The sequence below is a fragment of the Oryzias latipes genome, chromosome 2 (assembly GCF_053564925.1).
Source record: "Oryzias latipes strain Hd-rR chromosome 2, Olatipes_Hd-rR_3.1".
Lineage (NCBI taxonomy): Eukaryota > Metazoa > Chordata > Actinopteri > Beloniformes > Adrianichthyidae > Oryzias > Oryzias latipes.
This window is the reverse complement of record NC_136238.1, coordinates 22766017-22787550: the sequence shown is the minus strand read 5'-3', so window position 1 is coordinate 22787550 and position 21534 is coordinate 22766017. Positions and strand designations below refer to the sequence as shown.

The 21534-nt window shown below is 39.1% G+C and overlaps 2 protein-coding genes and 2 long non-coding RNA genes across 7 annotated transcripts in view; 3 read left to right on the top strand and 1 right to left on the bottom strand.

The window, feature by feature from the left end:
- Nucleotides 1-8411: 8411 nt before the first annotated feature.
- Nucleotides 8412-11942, top strand: LOC144987863 (uncharacterized). Its single transcript, XM_078937530.1, has 2 exons — nucleotides 8412-9059; nucleotides 10224-11942. Exons 1-2 carry the CDS (start codon nucleotides 8888-8890, stop codon nucleotides 11147-11149), a joined length of 1098 nt encoding a protein of 365 aa, XP_078793656.1. The 5' UTR covers nucleotides 8412-8887; the 3' UTR covers nucleotides 11150-11942.
- A 2108-nt stretch (nucleotides 11943-14050) lies between these two features.
- Nucleotides 14051-15874, top strand: LOC144988096 (uncharacterized). 2 transcript variants are annotated; one of them, XR_013651879.1, is made up of 3 exons: nucleotides 14051-15084; nucleotides 15285-15399; nucleotides 15481-15874. It is a non-coding gene; the product is annotated as an uncharacterized LOC144988096 (long non-coding RNA). The 2 variants fall into 2 exon arrangements; XR_013651878.1 differs by having other exon boundaries at nucleotides 14064-14859.
- Nucleotides 15860-18568, bottom strand: LOC144988382 (uncharacterized). 2 transcript variants are annotated; one of them, XR_013652295.1, is made up of 2 exons: nucleotides 16664-18568; nucleotides 15860-16230 (listed from the first exon to the last, which is right to left on the bottom strand). It is a non-coding gene; the product is annotated as an uncharacterized LOC144988382 (long non-coding RNA). The 2 variants fall into 2 exon arrangements; XR_013652298.1 differs by having other exon boundaries at nucleotides 16856-18568.
- Nucleotides 18569-18842: 274 nt separating this feature from the next.
- The window catches only part of LOC101172511 (uncharacterized), a 206583-nt gene continuing 203891 nt past the window's right edge, over nucleotides 18843-21534 (top strand). Inside the window, exon 1 of one of the 2 annotated variants that reach the window (XM_023962392.2) lies at nucleotides 18843-19224. In XM_023962392.2, coding sequence (XP_023818160.1) covers nucleotides 19011-19224 — 214 coding nt within the window. In that variant the 5' untranslated portion in view covers nucleotides 18843-19010. The remainder of the gene's footprint in view (nucleotides 19225-21534) is intronic. The other variant, XM_078936437.1, reaches the window with a different exon arrangement.

Below are 21534 nucleotides of genomic sequence, written 5' to 3'. Positions count from 1 at the left end.
ACCTGACAGAACTGGACCTAAGAGGGAACAACCTTCAGTCTTCAGATGTTCAGCAGCTCCAGGATCTGGTGGAGAGTCCAAACTCCAAACTGCAGACTCTGTGGTCAGTAGAGGGTTGGAGTCAGTCCAGCTGTTTCCAGATGTTTGGTCCTAAAGTTAGTCTGAAAGCAAAGATGCAGAGTTTCCTGTGAAGCTGCAGCTTCTCAGTGAAGCTCTGAGGAGAATGATGACAGGCTTCAGGACAACAGTCAGCCAATCAGAGCAGCAGAAGCTCCAACAGGTGAAGATGACAGGAAGCTGCTGCTCTGAACAGGACTGAAGCTCCTGCTGCTCTTTCTGCTGCTGTGCTGCATCACTGACTGACAGACCAGGATCAGCAGACACTCCTTCATCTCTGTCTCTCTGCTTTTTCTTGCAGGTGGGAGGAAGAAGACTGGTTGGACTGATGTTCCTCCTGGAGGAGCATCAGCAGCAGCTGGTCTGCAGAGGTGCTGTGACTGGACGGTGTTCCTGGGAGGTGGAGAGCAGAGTGATGGAGGAATCAGAGGAAGTGGCGATGAATGTCAGAGCTGCAGCATGAACTGATCTGCTGCAGCGTTTCCCTTTTTTTGTGGCCCTAAAACTCTGTCGTATCATAGAGAAAAGTACACTGAACATTTCATATTTTTCTCTGTTTCATTTCATCTTAATTGAAAAAAAACTAGATTTGACACCAGATTCAAATCTCATTTGCTTTGAGTTTCATGGATTTCAGCCTAATTCTGGATCCAGAATTACGTTTTTTTAATCATCAGCTGAGCAAACAAATCAGAGCTGAGGCCCTTTGGTAGTGGACAGATGTTACTGTTACAATAGGAGGTATATACAGTATATTTCTGTACTTTTTTACTTTACTGAAATAGCTGGTTAAAGAGCTGGTTTTATGTGCGCTCATGGGGGACGGGTGAGACCTGAAAATGGATGGGATTATAAACTTAGCCTACATGGTTTAGGTTCGTCAAGAGTCTTTTGTCCTCAGCTGGGGGTTGGGGAGCCAGTGACTCCCTCCCCAAACTGGTCATCACTTTCAGCTGTTAACGACTCAGGTGGAACTGGTTTGGTTTGTTTTGGGTTTCAGAACAGAATATGGATGGAAGAATAAACATGAGTCCACCATTCTTATTAAGATACAGTTTATCTTTCTTAACAAAGATGACTTATTTGCTCCTCGATCAAACCATCCTTTCTCTCTGGCTAAAATTCGGACTTCACGATCCTCGAACGAGTGGTTTGTGGCCTGATGATGGAATCAACCAGGATGAATGAGAGTTTTCATAGACATATTTCAGCAAAACAAATACAGCACTTAGACTCCGCCTCTCCTCTCTGCTGTTTAGGATTGTCCATCGCTGCATGGCATAAGCAGGGGTGGATGTATCAACACTTTGGAGGCTTCAAGCTTGTAAAAAATTTTCATGACCAATGTTATTTAAGTCAGTAAATTGAAAACACTGAAATGACATTAAACTGCCCGGTTGAAAGGGTTTTATCCTCCCCGTCCTTCTGCGGTAACAGACTATTCCGTCAACAGCAAGTTAGAGAGAGAGAGAGAGACTCTTTTGAGAGATTTAAAAAACAACAACAGCTGTAATCCAGCTGCTATGAAAAAGGAAAAAGACAAAAAGAAAGAAAGATATGAGTTTCCACATTTCCAAAAGCAGAAAGACAAACAGGAAAAAAGCAGAACAGAATCAAAGAGAAGATAAAGAGATTCAAGAAGGGGCAGCAAGTGGCTCAGGCGTTTAGACACTCATGGAATCTACTATAGCAGGGGGGTCCAAACTTTTAGCAGAGGGCCATTCAGCCTGTATTCTTGAACTATTTTAATAAGATTAAATTCAAAAAAACATTTGAATTAATTATTTTATTGCAGTGATATTTTCTGCACACAGAAACAAATATCTAAATACATTGAACCAAAATGACTGAATTCCACATTTGAAGACTAGAAATAAAATAAAAAAGAAATCTGGAAAATCCAAATGGATCAACATGAAATCTGGAGTCATGTGTTCCATTTGATTCACTATTAATAGCTCACTGTGAACTTCTACATTTACACTGTTGAACAGGAAAACTTAACACAAACGGTTGTCATTGTCAGTACAAAAACTGTAGTTTAATCACAAATCCTGCAGTATTAGAATGACTCACCACAGCAGACTGAACAAAGAACTGCCCTGCACTCATGTGACGCTGATCCTGAGATCTGGATTCCATCAGAAAGGTCCGATCTCGTTCAGACTGTGGTTCTGATTTCCTACAGTGGAAATCCCCTGGTCCTGTCCTAACATGGTTCTGGTTCCAGTTCAGAACAGAGAATGTCTTCTCGCACAGGTATGTGGAGCCAAACAAGCTCAAAGTAAACGTCTATTAAAAGCTGCCGTCATCCAGCTGGCGGGAAACGTAGACCAGAGGGAGCCGTTGGTGTCGGCTGGCCACGTCACCCTCCAGCTCACTGAGCTCCGTCTGCAGACGGTCTGGAGCGTCATCACGCAGAAATCCTCCTCTCCTCTTAAAATGACAGAAACTTACTGTCATGGAATTCATTCTTTTAGATATACTTTAAAACTTAATGACAGAAACTCAAAGTCTGCTCCTTTAGCCTCCAACTGCCTCTGAAGATCGGATGAAATGTCTTCAGTTTTCCGGACCGCAGTGTTCCAGACAAACATGATCAAACTGCTGCTGCTTCTCAGGACGAATGTTCTCAACCATTTTCATCACAGTCTGTCAGAAACCCCCATCAGTAAAAGGTTTGTGGTCCTTTCTATCAGTGCTTCTCGTTTGATAGCTCCTTTGAAACATTTTCATTTTACTCACAGGTTCTTGTGAAAAATGCTGCTGTGCCCTAAAACTTTCTGGTTGTTTCATTTTTTCGTCCCGTTCCATCTCAGTGTCTGGTCTGGTAATGCCTCTTGATGTTCAACTCCGTAACCCTTGTGCTATCCTAGTCACTTTAACGTTAGGGAGTTGGGTCATCTAGACCAGTGTTTTTCAACCAGTGTGCCGCGGCACACTAGTGTGCCATGGGAGATGGTCAAGTGCGCCGTGAGAAATTGCCCTCATTAACTGATCTAAAAGCAATTACCATCTCCAGGAAATCAGCTCTTTGTTCATCCAAACAAACCCTGGTTAAACACTGAGAAGTTAAGAATGTGAAATAACATAAAATTATTTTTTCTTTGTGTTTATATGATTCTATTAAAGACATTTTGATAAGAATAACGGGATACCGCGATTTAGCTGCAGCTATAACTGTAAGGAAAAGTCCCGCCCCTTTAACTGTCTCCACCAATCATTCTTGAAGGCTTAATCACATGTCATCAGTCTGACCAATCAGAAGTGGTTAAAGTATTCACTTCCTTGTTTCGATTTAGCGCAAAAAAGTCTCTCTGTTCTAACAAAAATACCAGCTAAAGCTCGTCTTTAGCGGTGTAGCTTTCCACAGAATCTGGTATCAGACCGTGGAACAAGTGTACAAAACCATGAAGCTCAAAGACGCTGTTCTTTCTGCGGTCGGCGGATTACGGGCACTACATCTCCCATGATGCAGTAAAGTGACTGTCTCAGCGCACAATGAGTCTCTCCTCTTAACGTCTTAAAACAACGAACACACATCAAACAGTTTTTGAATCTTTTGGCTTAATTTTTAATACATCTTTTAGAAAAAACAGCTGCAGCTTCCAGCGTTTTCTGCAACAATTATCACAAAAATGCATGTGAGATTGCAGAGCGGCTGTAGATCAATACAGACTGAGCTTTTTCTTTTTATTTTATTTATCTATTTGTTTGGATGCTGGTGTGCCACGGGATTTTTGTCAAGGTTAAAGTGTGCCGTGGCTCAAAAAAGGTTGAAAAACACTGATCTAGACCCACTAGACAGTGCTCTGAACCTTTTTTCTTCAATGATTCGTGATCTTCACTGGTGTCCATGGATTACATGAAATCTTTTTCACCTTTATCCACCTTTGTCATGGTAGGAATAAAATGTTAAAGTAAGGGTGGGGTCATCTAAGATAGCACAAGGGTCAAAGAAAAACAGCAGGAACAAGAACCATTAAAGATTGAAAATGAACAGGAGGAACCACAAACACCACAAAATGAAGAGAAATGGGGGGAACCAGAACCCTCAGATTAAAGAGGCCAAACAGGAACTCTGCATCAGTCAGGATGAAGAGCATCTTGATCTGAAGCAGGAGACTGATACCTTGATGGACATTCCTAATTATGAGGAAAATAAGAACAATGAAGCAGATCTAAACAATTAAACTTTTTTTTCTTGTAAATAATTTCACAAAGGTTTTAGTCAAATGCACAATCTTAAAACACACATGAGAACTCATACAGGAAATGAGCTTTTTTGTGGTAAAGACTTCAGTTTAAATTACTAATTTAAGAAAGACAGGAAAACTTTGCAGAGAACTCCTGCAATAAAAAGACGTTAGCGGTTTCCCTAAGAAGAGAGAAATATTGTGAAAAAGTAGCAATTTTCTTTTATCAAGAAATAAACTGGTATTTAATATAGGACTTGCACCTTTAGATTGAAAAAACTGTTTTATGTTGATGATTTTATCTTATCTGGGAAAAAATAATCCACAGTTCCGTGTCTCAGAATATTTGAATATTTTGAAAACAAGTTTTACTGTTCAACTCCTGGGGATCCCCCTTAATCCTCTAATTTAATAAAAAAAAATTGCAAAGATTATTTTGAGCCTTTAAATGGTCTTGCAGTCTAAGTCAGTAGAATACTATAGATTTCTATTACAAGATTTGTGGAGATTCAAATTTAATTTCCACCAGGATGTGGTAATTTCTCACACTTATAAAGGTACCTAAAGCTACTTCAGTGACCGTGACGTTACAAACAGCAAAATCCTCTGATGTGAACCTCAAAAAAAACGTATGAACTGTTAAGAGGAAGATCACACACCAGACCCAAAGAGGAAGATGACCTGAAGCAGCGGTAGAAACACCCTGAGCTTCATTGCAAGTACAGAGCAGCTGGCTGATGGCCTCCATACTAGACTTCAGAAAATGAACATATTTCTGAAATCTGTTCACCACTCATTGCTATGACGTTTGGCCTTTTTTCAGAGCATTGTACACATAGCTCACATTGAGGTTCTGCAGACCATTAGCCCACATCACCGACAGAATTTTGTCTAAGCTCCGTTCATGAGCCGCCGCTCAGCTCACTGCTTCACTCGTCCTTATCTGAGCCCGTTATAAACCACCACAATCCGCATTTTTATATGAAACTAACAGCCACATGGCAGAAGGGTGTTTGGGTTTGTTACCCACCCCAAGTAAACTATGGAGTGCATGTCTCATTACAACAAAAATTGCGTTGCCGACAGAACATTTAGCATTTAACAGAAGCTGGTTCATGTGAAATATACAAATATACATCTGGTATGTCAAAAGGTTCATAACCCCTCATGTAACAGTAAAATATGTCCAAAACAAGAGGCTTTCAGCTCTCATTTGTTTGCTCAGCTGTTGGACAGGACAATTAAAAAAATAAGGAAGCTGGTTCATGCAAGAACTTGTTTTTTTGGTGCAGTGTAGAGCTGCTCAGAGCCCCACTGTGCTTTGATGCCCACTAGTGGTCAGGGGTTTAAGTGAAAAAACAAGAGTAAGAAGCAAAGGATGGTCATAAATGATGAAATAAATATCGTCTTGACAGCATTTTAAATCAATGTCGGATAGAATCGGCAGATGAAATATTGTCATATATCGTCCAATCAATTTCCCCCTCCATCCTTACTAAATACTAAGTTTTTTTATTTTATCTTTTTCATATATAACCTACAACCATAAAAAAATTATAATTCATACATTTTGATCTATGTGTAATGATTCTATGCAATATAAATTTCACTGTTTAATTTAACTGTCAAAATATTTTACAGTGTTTCAGGAAATTCATTCTTTTCGATGTACCTGTAAATAGGGAAATTTTATTTGAGTCATAATGCTAATAAAAAGAGAATAATCATGAGTTACAATAAACATTAAACTGTAATCAATGACAAAAGACAAGCATATTTTGAAATTCTTATTAGAGTGAAAAGAAACCAATAGAGAAGTTTCCTACATTTCTGTAAGATTTGATTAACAATTTCCTAAAGCATATAACTGACAAACTCAGATCAGAGTTCTGCTCTCTGATCCAACAAAACCACCTTCATTTGCTCCTGGTTTCTTCTGTCATCGGATCAATGATAAGGCTTTAGAAGCAAATCCTTTTTATTCATTCTAGGATGGAAAGTCCAGGAAGAAAAGTCTGTACCTGAAGACACTTGGATCTAAATGTTTAGACTAGAAAGAGGATTAAAAATGCTTTGGACGAAAAGAAATGTGCAGCTAATATTTTCATTGACCTAACCCTTGTGCTATCCTAGGCACTTTAACATTGGGAGTTGGGTCATCTAGACCCACTAGACAGTGCGCTGAACCTTTTTTCTTCAATGATTTGTGATCTTCACTGGTGTCCATGGATTACATGAAATCTTTCCACCTTTATCATGGTAGGGAGAACACGTCAATGTAAGGGTGTGGTCATCTAAGATAGCACAAGGGTTAAAAAAGCCTCAGTCTCTTGGCATATGAGGCATACACAGTTGTTATGTTTCAATAAAAGAAAAGCTAATTTCCACTCATCCCTGAAGCAGCGTCCCTCGTTTTCAGGCAATCACAATCAAGCAATCGTACACACTTCTTAGAAAGTGCTGGGGGCTGCAGATGACTGATTTGATGAATTGAACTCACGGACCGTTGAAAATTTGAACACTGGTCACGTTTGGCCGCAGGCCAGACTTTGGACAAGCCTGTATTACAGGGTCCCTCGCTCCCTTTCTCTTATGTGATCTTTGTCTTTATTTTGTGGTGACTGTAGGCTCTAACCAGCGGCGTACAGCTTACACCAACAACAACAGGAAGTGTTGCAGGTGGAGCTGCACTTGGTGAGTTGGTACCACCTGTGTGCAGCAGCTGCTCACCTGCAGAGGGTCTAGAAAGGTGAAAGCTTCCCTCTGTCAGAGTTCAGACACCAGAAAACTACATAAGTATACGCCATTTACGTTTAACTCCGCCCACATTGAAGCACGCCTCGGTCTGCTGACTGCGGCCAGGACCTTCTGGGACTGAGGGGGACCCACAGAGGCCCCTGACGATGATGAAATGATAACAGAAAAAAGAATTTCAGTAAGACTAATATATAATCACAAATATTTAATTGTCAATGTCATGATAACAATAATTATTTTGTTTAGGAAATATCTGCAGGACCCCCCTCTACACCCCATATATATATATATATATATATATATATATATATATATATATATATATATATATATATATATATATATATATATATATATATATATATATATATATATATGTATATATATATATATATATATATATATATATATATATATATATATATATATATATATATATATACATATATATATATATATATATACATATATATATATATATATATATACATATATATATATATATATATACATATATATATACATATATATATGGGAGCCAGTTTAGCTCGTGCTGGTTTGCAGCACCTTCCGTCCGTGAAACCCGGGTTCGACTCCAGGCTGCTCCCCGTTCCCCTCTCTACCTCTGCCGGTTCCAAGCCCGGTTAGGGAAGGTTGCGTCAGGAAGGGCATCCGGCGTAAAAAACATTGCCAAATTTACCATGCGACTTGTTTGCTGTGGCGACCCCTGATGGGAGAAGCCGAAAGTGGAAGAAGATATATACATATATATATATATATATATATATATATATATATATATATATATATGAATGATCCAGATGGGCATTTATTGGTTATTTCTTGATTTTCTTCATCTTTGGAGAAAAGGTGAGCTAGAAAATCAAAAAAAAATTCTATCTATCTGGTAAAAACTTAGATTCATTCAGTCTTTCCTGTATGGACAGATTAATTTGACATCTTTTCTTTTTATGTAAATTAAGTCAAACATGTTGATCCTTCATGATTTGGATGAGTTGAAATGAAACAGTGTTTTCTGCAGCAGGAACATGTGAGAGGAAACCTGCTGTTCCGCAGCTGAGCTTCATCATTCCATCTCAGCAGCAGATGAGGAGGATGTGCTGCTGGAAAATCTGCCTCACAGACTCAGTTTGCAGCTTCTGCTTTCAGGTTTGACTTCTAGTTTCTGATGTAAAGCATCTCTGGATAAACCAAATCCCTGTTTCCTCCCTGACAGCTGGGAGGAGTTTCTGAAGAAACTCTTGGAAATCTCGTGTTGATTCTCTCCCAGTTGACATCCATGGAGATTTTCACTGCTGTTGTTCAACTGTAGAGTTTGTCACAGACGCTCAGACTCATGAAGAGTTCAGCTGGAAGTTGAGAACGAGGCTTTGAAACCAGCAGCAGTTTGAGTCCATTCTGATGTTCCATTCAGGTTTCTGCTACAACAAGCCTTTATTGTGAAAGAGCCAGTGGGGCAGAAACAATAGAAGGTGAGATTTCCAACCCCCCCTGGAATGTTGCCCCCTGTGCAGTGGACTAGTGGGGGCGGGGACGGCTGAACCAATCACAGAAGACTGTTGCAGTTTTCCCTCCAAAAGTCAACCAATCAGATGTTGTTGTTTGGATTCTTTGTCTTGAAGTTTCACATGCGGGAGCTTCCAGAGTCTTTTCTGTTCTGGTCTGCAGGCTGAGCAGAACTGACTCCTGCAGGATCACAGGAACATTCAGGAAAATCTCCAAACAGGAGAAAAGTTTCTGTTTGGACCTTTTTTCTATGATTGTGGAAGTTGGAGCTGAAGATCGGAGCAGGAACCATGTCTTCCCTTCAGCCTCTGAGAGAGTTGATCAGCGAGCGACTAGCTGCTGCTGCTGAAGAAATCTTCCGACTCTGTGAAGGAACCATCGTCCAGTACGAGGAGGAGCTCTGTCGTCAGCGCAGACTGCTGGATGTCATCTGGAAACCACAGCTTCAGCTCCACCACATAGGTATGTTACCTTCTACAAAGGAGTGAAGCCCTTTGAGCTTCATGCTTTTGGTGACCCGTTGTCTTAACTGTCACTGTGTACAGACCACCAACCCCCGCTTTATTGAAGATGTTTCTCCATTTTTATTATCACGTAAAATAAGATGTCAATCATTGGTGATTTTGATTGACATGCGGAAAACAATGATGATTGCATGACACACGACAGGCTGCTCACAATAGAGGACACACTCTGGAATGGTCATTACCTACAGCCTGTCTGCTGGAGTGTCCAATGTGTACATCTGTGTACATCTGTCCACAACTGTCCAGATGCCACTTGTGTACAGATTCCAATGTCTACAAGTGGCATCTGGAGCAGCTGCTTGTGCTGCTGGAACCACACCCCGGTGTCTTCAAGTCCCTACTGAGCACCTTAAGTGCAGATGCCAGTAACACAAGTCACACATGATCCCATGAGTGTTCATTGACTCGGCCTAATCAGACACTACTATGTGTTTGTTTCTGAGTGTATTTGAATCAAATAAATCAATTTATGGATTTCAGCAATCAGATGGGGCCCTTTAATTTAAATGGTTGCCTCCTGTGTAGACGAGGTCTAAATTAAACTGTTGCAGGGAAATGGACATTGTGTTTTTGGTTGTCATTAATGTGGCATATCACAGGTTTCCTCATATTGTGCAGCCCTATATATATAAACATAACTTAAATTACACTGCAAATGATCCTCGTCTACATAGGTGGCAGTTATTTAACGTGAAAGGGCTCCAACCCGATGGTCAAATGCATAAAGAGATTTGTTACATACTTCAAGCTGCCATAAGATTGTTTTAGCACATTTAAAGGTTACCACTTATTGCAATTTTCCCCCGACTTATGCAACATGCACGACTTGATATCGTAATAAGGATATATTTTATATTTATAAGCCTACTACACAAGCTCAACAGCTGTTACCATGACAATGCATCACAAAGCTTTTCATATAGTACACTTTTTGTGAGAAACAATTTAAACAAAAAAAATAACAAGATCTCCGTCTCTGCTCCCATTCCAGTCCTTGCGGACTTTTGTCTGTGAATTGTAAATAGCTTATTGGTGCTTAACAATCCACAAAGGTTCTGTAAATCATAAAAGTCTCCTTGTTGTTTTTGTGTCCCTCTAGTCCTCCCCCAGCGCTGGGTGACTGAAAAAGAGGATCTCTGCTGCCAGCAAACCAGGAACTTCAGAGTAAAACACAAGGAACCAGAACCTCAACAGATTAAAGAGGAGCAAGAGGATCTAGAACCTCCACAGACTGAAGAAGAATGGAGGGAAACAAAACTTTCCTCGAGTAAACAGGAATCAGAGGAACTCTGTATCAGTCAGGATGAAGATCAGCTTGATCTGAAGCAGGAGACTGATACCTTGATGGAGATTCCCACTTATGAGAAAGATGAGAACAGTGAAGCAGATCTAAACAATCAGCAGAGCTTTAATGTAACGGATAGTCTGGATGAAGAAAGAAACCAACAAGAAGAATCAACATCAACTACAGATGGAGAGTCAGACCAAGAAAACAGTGATCACAATATCACTATGGAAACCCTGAAAATGCCACCTGCAAAGAGACACGCTTATGAAGCACAATTTAAGCTGCAAGTTATCAGCTACGCGGAGGAACATGGGAATCGAGCAGCTGCCAGAAAATTCAAAATTAATGAATCCATGGTTCGCAATTGGAGGAAGCTAGAAAACAAACTCCGGCAAGTTAAGAAGACGCAGCTGAGTTTCCGTGGAAACAAGGCGAGGTGGCCCGAGTTGGAAGACCGACTGGTGCAATGGATTAATGATCAGAGATCAGCTGGGAGAAACGTCTCTACAGTCACCATTCGACTGAAAGCATCAACACTTGCAGATGAAATGAAAATTCAACATTTTCATGGAGGTCCATCTTGGTGTTTTCGTTTTATGAAACGCCATCATATTTCCATCCGAGGAAGGACTACGATGGCGCAGCAACTTCCAGCGGATTACGATAAAAGCTGTCCATCTTCCACCCCTACTACAGTGAAAAGATGGCTAACAGACACATTAAGCCCAGCCACATGAGTAACACTGTCGAGAAAAAGGGGACCAGAACAGTGGCGATACGCACAACGGAGCACGAACAGTCAGCTTTTACTGTTGTGCTTGGCTGCCATGCTAATGGACAGCGATTGTCACCTATGGTGATTTTTAAGAGGAAGACTCTAAAGCAAAACTCCTTTTAAAGACTCATAGTTTTGGTTGATTGATGTTTTCCACAGTTTTCTGAACTTCCTTTTTCTTTGGTGTTTTGTGGGTAAAACTCTGTTCTTTTTCATGCTGACAGCATTTTTAGCTGCAGTTTTTCAAGAAGTTTCACCTAAATCCAGTTGAATCTCCTCATTTTCTAGAATGTCTGAAACTTTCTGAGCAGAAAGCCTGTTTTCTCCAGAGGGCATGAATAAACAGGGTGGATCTTAGTGAGGAATGACAGCCTCTGGATGCAGAGAATCACTGTAACCCTTGTGCTATCCTATGGGGTCAAGATGACCATTGACGTGTTCTCCCTACCATGAAAAAGGCGGATAAAGGTGGAAGGATTTCATGTAATCCATGGACACCAGTGAGGTTCACAAATCATTGAGGAAAATAGTTCAGCGCACTGTCAAGTGGGTCTAGATGACCCAACTCCTAATGTCAAAGTGCCTAGGATAGCACAAGGGTTAATGCAGCTGCTGCAACAACACCAACTGCATTGGAGACACCTGCTGGCTGTTTGTAGAACTGCATCTTAGTGTCAAAAGTCTTCTTCAAACTGAAAGCTGTCAGTAAAATTCCTGCAGCCTGTTTGGATCTAATAAATGCTCTTTTGAATCAACTCTGTGTTTTCTATTGATTTTTGTCTTCATTCCATCTTTGACTCACAAACAGACTTGAATCTTTAGCCTTCCGCCTCATCCTGTTCCAGCTGTTCTAATCTTCATGTGTTTTGTTCCTTCTCAGTAGAAATGGGTTGGAAAAGAGCTTTGGAATGTTCAGGTGGTGCTGATGTCTTTCTAGATGGGGTGGGTAGAACAGATGAGAGCTCCTCCCTCCTGATTCAGAGGGGAACAGTGGGCAGCAGCTGAAAGGAGTAAGAAAGACCAGAGTTTCTGCTGAGCTGTTATTGGAGCATTTAGGGGGTCAGATTTTAAGGAACATTTGCTGTCACTGAAACCAGGAAGTAAAGTTTTTTTTCTCCAGGAAAGTAACCCTCAGGATCAAATGGGATTCCAAGTCTGAGATGACATTGAAAACAGCTTTCTGTGGGTGACCCTCACTCAAATTTGATTTAATTTGATTTATTGTTTTATTTCAAACATTATAGTCAAAGCAATAAAGAATTTACACACATTTATTAATATCATTATAGAAATGTTGAAACGCATATTTTAAAAAGACAGAAAACAAAACAAAACAAAAAAGTCATTTAAATCAAATTTATTTGATTGAATACAGTGGTCATTAACTAAAGCCAAGTAGAGCCTGATTTATTGCTTGAAAAGGAGTGGGATGAAGCAAGTTTATGTAATCCACCCCTGCTGTTAATTCATTTGATAGTTTTACAGTTTTTGCAATTAAGTTTTGATCCGATAGATTCTTTTCAAACAACAAAATCCAGTGCCTGGTAATGATTGATTATCTTCAGGAAATATGTATTCATAATTGCATTAAACAGTAACTGTAACCATTATGTAATATTCATTGATAATCATTTATCATCATCATCAGCAGCAGCAGCAGCCTGTCACCCCACTGCTGGCGGATGGCCTCCACATCTTACTCCACTCATCACGGTTTTGGGCACTCTCGGTCCAGATGCTGCCTGCCTTCTGCTTGATGTCATCTCTCCATCTTTTCTTCGGCCTTCCCCTTCCTCTCTTCCTGTCCCACGGAGTCCATTCTGTTGTTTTCTTAGCCCATTCGTGGTTCTTCATTCGGGCTACATGTCCTGCCCACTTGCCTTTGGCTTCAATCACTTTCTCGATGACATCCTTCACCCCTGTTCTTGATCTTAAATAAACCAGTGATTATTGCATAGCATTGCAGATTAAGTAAAGAAAATCAATAGCGTATTGGTTATAATTCAAACATTTTAGGAATCATTATTGCACATTACACAATGAAATACTCATTGGTTGTAAGTAAATGTCTTTGATTATTTCACCACAATCAAGTTCACACATGTATTTGGAATTATTCAAACACCTGTTGATCCTTAACTACTCATATCTTCATATCCTGAAATCAGTGTTTTTATACATTTTCTTGAATATCTGGATATTTGAACATTGTTTGAGCTCATTACTTAACCCGTTCCAAAGTTTAGTGCCACACACTGACACACAGAAACTTTTCTTTGAAGTTCCTACATCCCCTCAGTCTGTAGCCTCCTTCATTTTCTAAGAACTGTTTTTGGATGTTGAATGGTAACGATTTCCAACTGGCTCTGTATAAAAATTGCGCAGTGTAAAAATCAACAAGGTCATGCAGTTTTCAAAAGTCTAGATTGAGAAAATAGATTGTTTGTATGATCAAGATATCCGGCTTTATGTATAATTCTGACGGCTCGTTTTTGAAGTAAAAAGAGAGGATGCAGTGAGCTCTTGTAATTATTCCCCCAAATTTCTATACAGTAGGTGAAATATGGTAATATGAAGGAGCAGTACAATAAATATCTACTGTTGTATTCTATTATATGTTTAGATTTATTTACGATTGAAAAACTTTTTGAGACTTTAGTTTGTATGTGTCTGATGTGTTGCTTCCAATTTAGTCTGTCATCGATAACAACCCCTAAGAATTTGATTTCTGTAACACTTTCAATTGGGAAATTATTTATTTCAACTCAGAGCTTGGTATTGTCATTGTAGTTACCAAAAAATATACTTTGGTTTTATCTAAGTTCAAAGATATTTTGTTGTAATTCATCCATGATTTTATCTTGGTCTAGATGACCCAACTCCCAACGTTAAAGTGCCTAGGATAGCACAAGTACGGTGGCCCTGAAGTGCAAAGCATTCAACAAATCACTCGATACAAAAACATTTTTAAGATCACAACAATTAAAAAAAAAAAAAAAAAATTTAAAAAGCAGCATTACATTTTAGAAAACAAAACAAAATTTCAGAAACCAAAACTTGAAAAACAAAAATGACAAAAAAAAAAAACATTTCAGAAAACAAAATTAATTTCCAGGAAAAAAAGAAATATTAAAAAATGAAAACATTTCAGAAAAAAAAAATTCCAGAAAAAAATGAAATATTAAAAATTAAAAAACATTTCAGAAAGGAAAAAAAATTCCAGAAAAAAATGAAATATTAAAAAATGAAAAACATTTCAGAAAAAAAAATGAAATATTAAAAAATGAAAAACATTTCAGAACACAGAATGAATTTCCAGAAAACAAAACGAAATCTTCAAAAATGAAAAACATTTCCAAACCGGAAGAAGCAGGTACTATGGGACAACGCTGATTGGATGATGATTTTTGTCAATCATTTGAACTGAAAAGTATTTTAAATTAAGCGATGACGGATTTTATCGTCCAAACAACAATGTACTATAATAATCCACGTATTTCCCATTTATATATCAAATAAAAAATGCAGCAAACTGTTAATGAACTTTAAAATTATTTTTTTAACATTTCGCCTGACACACGGTCACCCGGAAGTAGTTTGTGAGCACTTTTACTTTGAACGCTGTGCGCTAATGTCTACGGCTGCGAGGTTCACGCTGTCAATCATCTTTAGGTAAGAATCAATTCTGTGATCTTTTCTTTTGTCAGTCACATGTCTCTAAGGATGTTAATTTTAGGATGTTAAAGTGCTGCTTTGAAAAGATAATTTCTTTTTATCTTGCGCATGCGCAAAAAGAACCCGATGGAGACGAACCGTCTTCACATGATAGCTGTTCCCGTTTTCGGTGACAACATGAGAGAAAAAGCTCCGAGCCAGCCTGATTCTGTGATTTATACAGTAATTACAGTAATTATATGGCATCAGTGTTGCTAAAAATCGACTTTAAGACTGAAATCAGTAAACAAGTTCTTATGGGAAATAATATTTAAGTGCATTGTATATTTTAGAACCATGCATATACACATATACTGAAACTTAAAAATGAACTTTAAAGTTTATAAAATACTTAATTGAATTAACATGTGATATTTCTGCAGGTGAAGTTTCTCAAAGCGAAGTTCCAGAAAGGTTTTTGCTGCAGAAGAACAGATGGCAGCTCTACATGGGAATACAAGAAGACTAAAGTCATTCATATCATTGTGCAGTGTACAGGCAAGTCACCATGATTTGTGTGAAATGTAATCAATAAATATTATTTAACCTTAATATCTATTTTTTTTTTTTTAATTGCAGGTCCTTTAAAAAAACGTCTTTAACCTGCTGCATAAGCCTGATTAGTTGTAAATGATGCAGTGGGGAGTGAAAAACGAAGCACAATTCCTGCCTTTAGCGTCGGGCTGATGATCTGGAAATCACATCTGAGGAATCGCATCAAACACTTGTACAACTCCAAACAACTTAATGTTCCTTTAAGCAAAACTCCAGTTTAAAATGTTCATATTAGGCTTGCTTCATTTAGGAGTTTTTCCATGTTTACCATTTTAGGTTTTAAAGCTTTATTAACAAAGATGATGTTTGATTTTCAAAGCTGTTGTTTAGAAATGTTTCTTTGTCAATGACAAAACTGAATGCTGACGTGAGGATTGTAATAATGGATATGAAAATAAACAAATTTGTTTCATAGCAATGCAGTATATTTATTGAAAACTTAACATGAATACGTTATTCAGTAACAGAAACAAAGAAACAGTTGTGGATTTTCCTTTATGGGCTTCTTCATGCAGTTAATCAAATGTTCCGTTTACATTCAGCATTTACTCAGCGTACCTGTCAGTCACATTTATTAGAGGAAAAAATGCATCTGGGAAAAGTCTGTTTGTGCTTAACAACTATATCAAAAAGAGTCATGTCAGGAAAGGTTTGTCCACATTGCTGCTCAGCATCACATCCAGAGGAAGATGCACAGGTAAGGGACCCCAGTTCCTGCTCGTACATGCTTGCAGCTTTCTCTGCACTGGACTCCAGCTCCAGCTCTTGAAATCCCTGACAGAGATAAATTAATAAATTAAAAATCCCTGACAGAAAAACATCGGCTGCCGTTCATCTTTCATTCAGGAAAAAGTTGAGTTCATCAAAATGAGGAGAAAATGGGTTAAACCAGAAATTCATTAGGGAGGGGTCAAAACACCAAACTCAGAATAAAATACATTATTTCAGTCTTATAAAAAATACATTCTAAAACAATTTGGTATTCCTCCTCTGCCTGAAAGACTAAAACGTTTTTTTTAAAGATTTATTTTACACTACAGACTTTGCCACCTTTAGTTACACACCTGTACATGTCTGATGATGTGCACATCCAGTCATTTACTGTCATGTTTCTGTGCACTGACACACTCTAAAGTCACAGATCTTAATAGTGTGAATAAGAAGCATTCATAAATGTTATTCTGAGACACAAACTGCTGCAGTTTACCTGACAGCTTTGCTGATTTATGCGGCTGGTACACCTGTCTGAGAATCCTGCCCACGTGACCCCCCCTCTCCAGCTGATGAGGTAACCTGTCATTAACGTATGACTGAAGGATCTTGGATCTGTCTGTAAACACCCACCTAGAAATCACGTTTAACGCTACATTTATTAGATCAAACAAATGTGCCTCCATACCTTATCTGTGGATGGCGGGACTGCATTTCCTGATGATGTGCGCCGTCTTTAACACCTGTTTCTTCGCAGCTGCTGCTTTAGACAGAATCCTCTCACGACATTTCGAAACATTTGTAAACCTGGTTGGTGTTGATATTTCTGTGTGCGTTCTGTCATCACATCCGCTAAATATTCAAAGATTAACGTTTATGTTAACGTTTTACCGTCCCTTTCATTGTTTACCTGCAGAACGGACGTCATCCACACAAACTACTTCCGGGTGACCGTTCTGCTTCAGACGAAATATTCAAAAAATAATTTAAACCTTCATTATCTGTTTGCTGCATTTTTGATTTAATATGTAAATGGGAAATACGGGAATTATCATGGTACATTGTTGTTTGGACGATAAAATCCGTCGTCGCTTCATTTAAAATACTTTTCAGTTCAAATGATCGACAAACATCATCATCCAATCAGCGTTGTCCCATAGTACCTGCTTCTTCCGGTTTGGAAATGTTTTTCATTTTTGAAGATTTCGTTTTGTTTTCTGGAAATTCATTCTGTGTTCTGAAATGTTTTTCATTTTTTAATATTTCATTTTTTTTCTGAAATGTTTTTCATTTTTTAATATTTCATTTTGTTTTTCTGAAATGTTTTCATTTTTTTTATTTCATTTTGTTTTCTGGAAATTAATTTTTTTTCTGAAATGTTTTCATTTTGTAATATTTCTTTTTTTTGTGGAAATTAATTTTGTTTTCTGAAATCTTTTTTTCTTTTTTTTCTTTTTTATGTTTTGGTTTCTGAAATTTTGTTTTGTTTTCTAAAATGTAATACGCTTTTTAAATTGTTGCTGTGATCTTAAAAATGTTTTTGTATCGAGTGATTTGTTGAATGGTTTGCACTTCAGGGCCACCGTACACAAGTGTTAGGTCAATGAAAATTCTAGCTGCATATTTCTTTTCGTCCAGAGCATTTGACGTCCTCTTTCTAGTCTAAGCATTTAGATCCAAGTGTCTTCGGGTACAGAATTTTCTTCCAGGACTTTCCATCCTAGAGTAAAGAAAAAGAATTTGCTTCTAAAGCCGCAACATTGATCCGATGACAGAAGAAACCAGGAGCAAATGAAGGTGGTTTTGTTGGATCAGAGAGCAGAACTCTGATCTGAGTTTGTCATTTATATGCTTTAGGAAATTGTTAATCAAATTTTACTGAAATTTAGGAAACTTCTCTATTGGTTTTCTTTTCACTCTAATAAGAATTTCAAAATAATTGCTTGTCTTTTATTATTGAATACAGTTTAATGTCTATTTAAACTCATAATTATTCTCTTTTTTATAGTCAGTATTATAGTTGTTTTGCTTTTAAATGTTCTTTAAATTTTTGTTTCTTTTTTCACTTAAGTCATTTCTTTATCTATTACTGTAGTTCAGGAATACAATTAAAAAAAATGTGATCAAAGTTTATTTAGTCTCCGATGTGTTTTGTAGTCAAATCTGAGCATCATAATGAGATACCGTATGATGACGTCACAACAGCGCTAATAAAGTACCCCCGAAATATATTCTCAAATAAAATCGTTTTTAAACATATTGGAAGCTTTTTGAGCCACACTGAGGTCCAGTTAAGCAGTTTATGGTAAATGGTAAATGGGGTATACTTATATAGCGCTTTCTACCTTCTTACTAAGGCCCAAAGCGCTTTTACAGTCAGAGTCCCATTCACCCATGCACACACACATTCACACACACATTCACACACTGGCGGCGGCTCCGCTGCGCCAACCTTCCACCAGAGGCAAGGTGGGGTTCAGTGTCTTGCCCAAGGACACTTCGACACATGGGCGTGCAAGGCGGGAATCGTACCTGCAAATTTACGATCGTGAGTCGACCGCCCTACCGCTGCTCCACGGCCGCCCTTTCAAATAAAGTTTCTGCACGTGACCCGGAAGTAAACAGCACGAGGCCTTATAGCCGTTAGCTTGTTAGCAGGTTAGCAGTCTTAGCTTGTGTTGAGAGGACGGTGGTGTTCTGTTGGGACGTTTGTGAGGTTTTTGGACAGAAAGGACGATACGTGGTTCGTGTGGAACTCTCAGCATTTTCCAAAGTGTCGTAAATGAGTGAAGAAGTGTTGAACGGAAAGACAACGTGGATTGCTGTGATTGTGAGACTAGCAGATGATCGATCGGAGCTGCAGTGAAAGGACGGCGGTGTGGGAGTTGGAGCTGAAGATCGGAGCAGGAACCATGTCTTCAGAACCTCAGGAAGGTTCTGTCAGCGAACAACTTTCAGCTGCTGAAGGAACCATCGTCCAGAACGAGGAGGAGCTCTGTCGTCAGCGCAGACTGCTGGATATCAGCTGGAACCCGCAGCTCCAGCTACACATTGCAGGTACGTTCACTGCATCCACCTGCAGACAAATAGATCCATGAACGTCTTTGTTTTCCTCGCCTGAGCTGCAATCTGGATCCAAACTGTGCGGCTGGATTATAGCTCCAATGTTGCTGCCGTTTTTAGTTTTACCGTTACGTTAGCTTGGGATTGTTAGCTAGTACAAGGACATAAACAAAGGGATGACGCGAGATTAGTGGACAGTTATTCCCCCGTTTTTACTCAGTTTTGGAAGGACCACCCAATGAGTTCGATTGCTAAAGACGTTTCACTCTCTTGTTACCATTGTCCAATGTACGTAAAGAGCGACACCAGGTCTGTAATGTAAATAATGAGACATGGCTCAGGAGATATAGTAAAATGACCATAAGATAAAGATGCTTAATTTCGGTCCTGTTTTCTCGTCTGATCTTCGGAGTCTGCGTTAATTTTCCACCCCTTTGCAAGGGGGTGAGAGATGGAAAAACACTCGATATAATGCCTGTTAAGCATTGTGGTTGTCCACTCTCTTTCTTGCTTTTTTTTAATGTCCAGCAAAGCAACATATAAAATATGTCATTAGACTCTATCTGTGTGTACAATATATTTTTGTGCCACTCAAGGATAAAACTCTAGTCTTCAAGAAGCAAAACATTCATGTCTGTTTCATAAACTGCGGTGAAGTTAGTTTGAGGTTGGACATTCGACAGACATTCAGCGTGGATCTCCAGTGGGGTCTCTTAGGGACCGTCAACAAATTAACAAGTCCACGAGATGGAGAAAATTTGAGATCACACCCAAGCCTAAAAGCTTTGCAAAAAGAAATAAATTCCTATCAAACATTTCCTCATGTTGTGTCTAAACCAGGGATCGGCAACCTTTTTTTACTCAAAGCCATTTGGGACCGCCACTAATAAAAAAGAAAGCACCCGGAGCCACAACCCGTTTTGACATCATTATATATATTATGCATGTATATATTATTCAAAGGTGCTCATTACGTCGATCTTCAATGAGTGTAGGTCTCGGGCCAGAAAAGATTTTAAAAAAAAAAGTACTTCTTTAAAATCCACCAAAGTCCTCACTGAGAAGTACGGGACTTGATTGACATGTAGATTGGCCAATCGGAGATCGTCTGAAGCATACGTCACTGCAAATGCACATTATGTTCTTTTAAAGGATGATACAGCGTGTGGGAGGAGCTACTGGTTCTGGTCTGATGGCTTTATGGAGCGATGTGTTTATCAATGCATGGTAGACACGGAGAATGTGGAGAGATCAGGCTTATTATTTTGAAGAGTTCTATTTGGTAATCATGTTTCCATGTTTGAGTTCATAAAATCATCACAGGGAAAGTCTCTGCTTCAACTCCCGCAGGGAAAGCTGCGTCTCAATCTGACGCCCGTGTTTGCATCTCTCTGACAGAGTTTGAAGCCAAAGCCCCTCCTCCGCCTCTTTACCTGCTTTTCCTCTCTACCCGTTCACCTGTTCATTTTCTCTGCAGCTGAGATTTGTTTCCCCCACGCTCCTCAGTGTGTCCTACACAGAGAGCGCAAAATACGATAGTCAAGGCGCTCCAGCGCAGCACAAGGATGAAAGAGCCGGACGCAGGTTATACCGGGGATAGAGCGAGTTAAGCAAATGAATGGAAGAAGGCGGCCCGCTGAAGAAATATTCAATATTGTACACATTTTATTATTAGTCAGAACTATCTTTTATTTAGAAAAATCGTTTATTTTATCAGTCCAGTACGGAAAAAAACATCAACAAAAGATGTGTTGGGCGGATTTTGGCTGTGTCTGGCGGTTTTCAGATGACTTTTCGGCTGGAAAACTGTGACTCTATCTGGCAACGCTGGTGCGAACTCTCAGTCTGTAATCAGCGACTTGGTCTCTGCCCCACAGCACGTCAAGTTCCTGGCAGAAGATCAGAGTGTTTATTGAAGCCGCCCCGCGTGTCTCCTGCTATCAGCTCTGCCTGTCTCGCCCGATAAATACGAGCTCATTACGAAGCTGTTTTTTACGTGGCTCGCGTGACCTAATGATTCCAAATATATGCCGAAATTATGGCTCCGACATATTAAAATGGTACACACAAAAATTTTATACGAATTTAAATATAGAAACTACAGCAATTGGGATATGAATACCGTCCATTTTTTTCAGTAGCTCCCAAACCACGTGACTCTAGGGCCCCATTTACACTGCATGGTTCAAGTGACCCAATTCCGATTTTTTTTTTTCCTCTCATGTGGCACAGATCGGATATGACTGGTGAACGTGTAAGCAGGACAAAACCGCGTGGATTCCGATTTTCTCAGATCGGATTCAG

Excerpts from the sequence above, each read along its gene's own strand:
- LOC144987863 (XM_078937530.1), top strand. The coding sequence starts at position 8,888 with ATGTCTTCCCTTCAGCCTCTGAGAGAGTTGATCAGCGAGCGACTAGCT. Across the intron at positions 9,060-10,223 it reads GCTTCAGCTCCACCACATAG|TCCTCCCCCAGCGCTGGGTG; the intron begins GTATGTTACCTT and ends GTGTCCCTCTAG.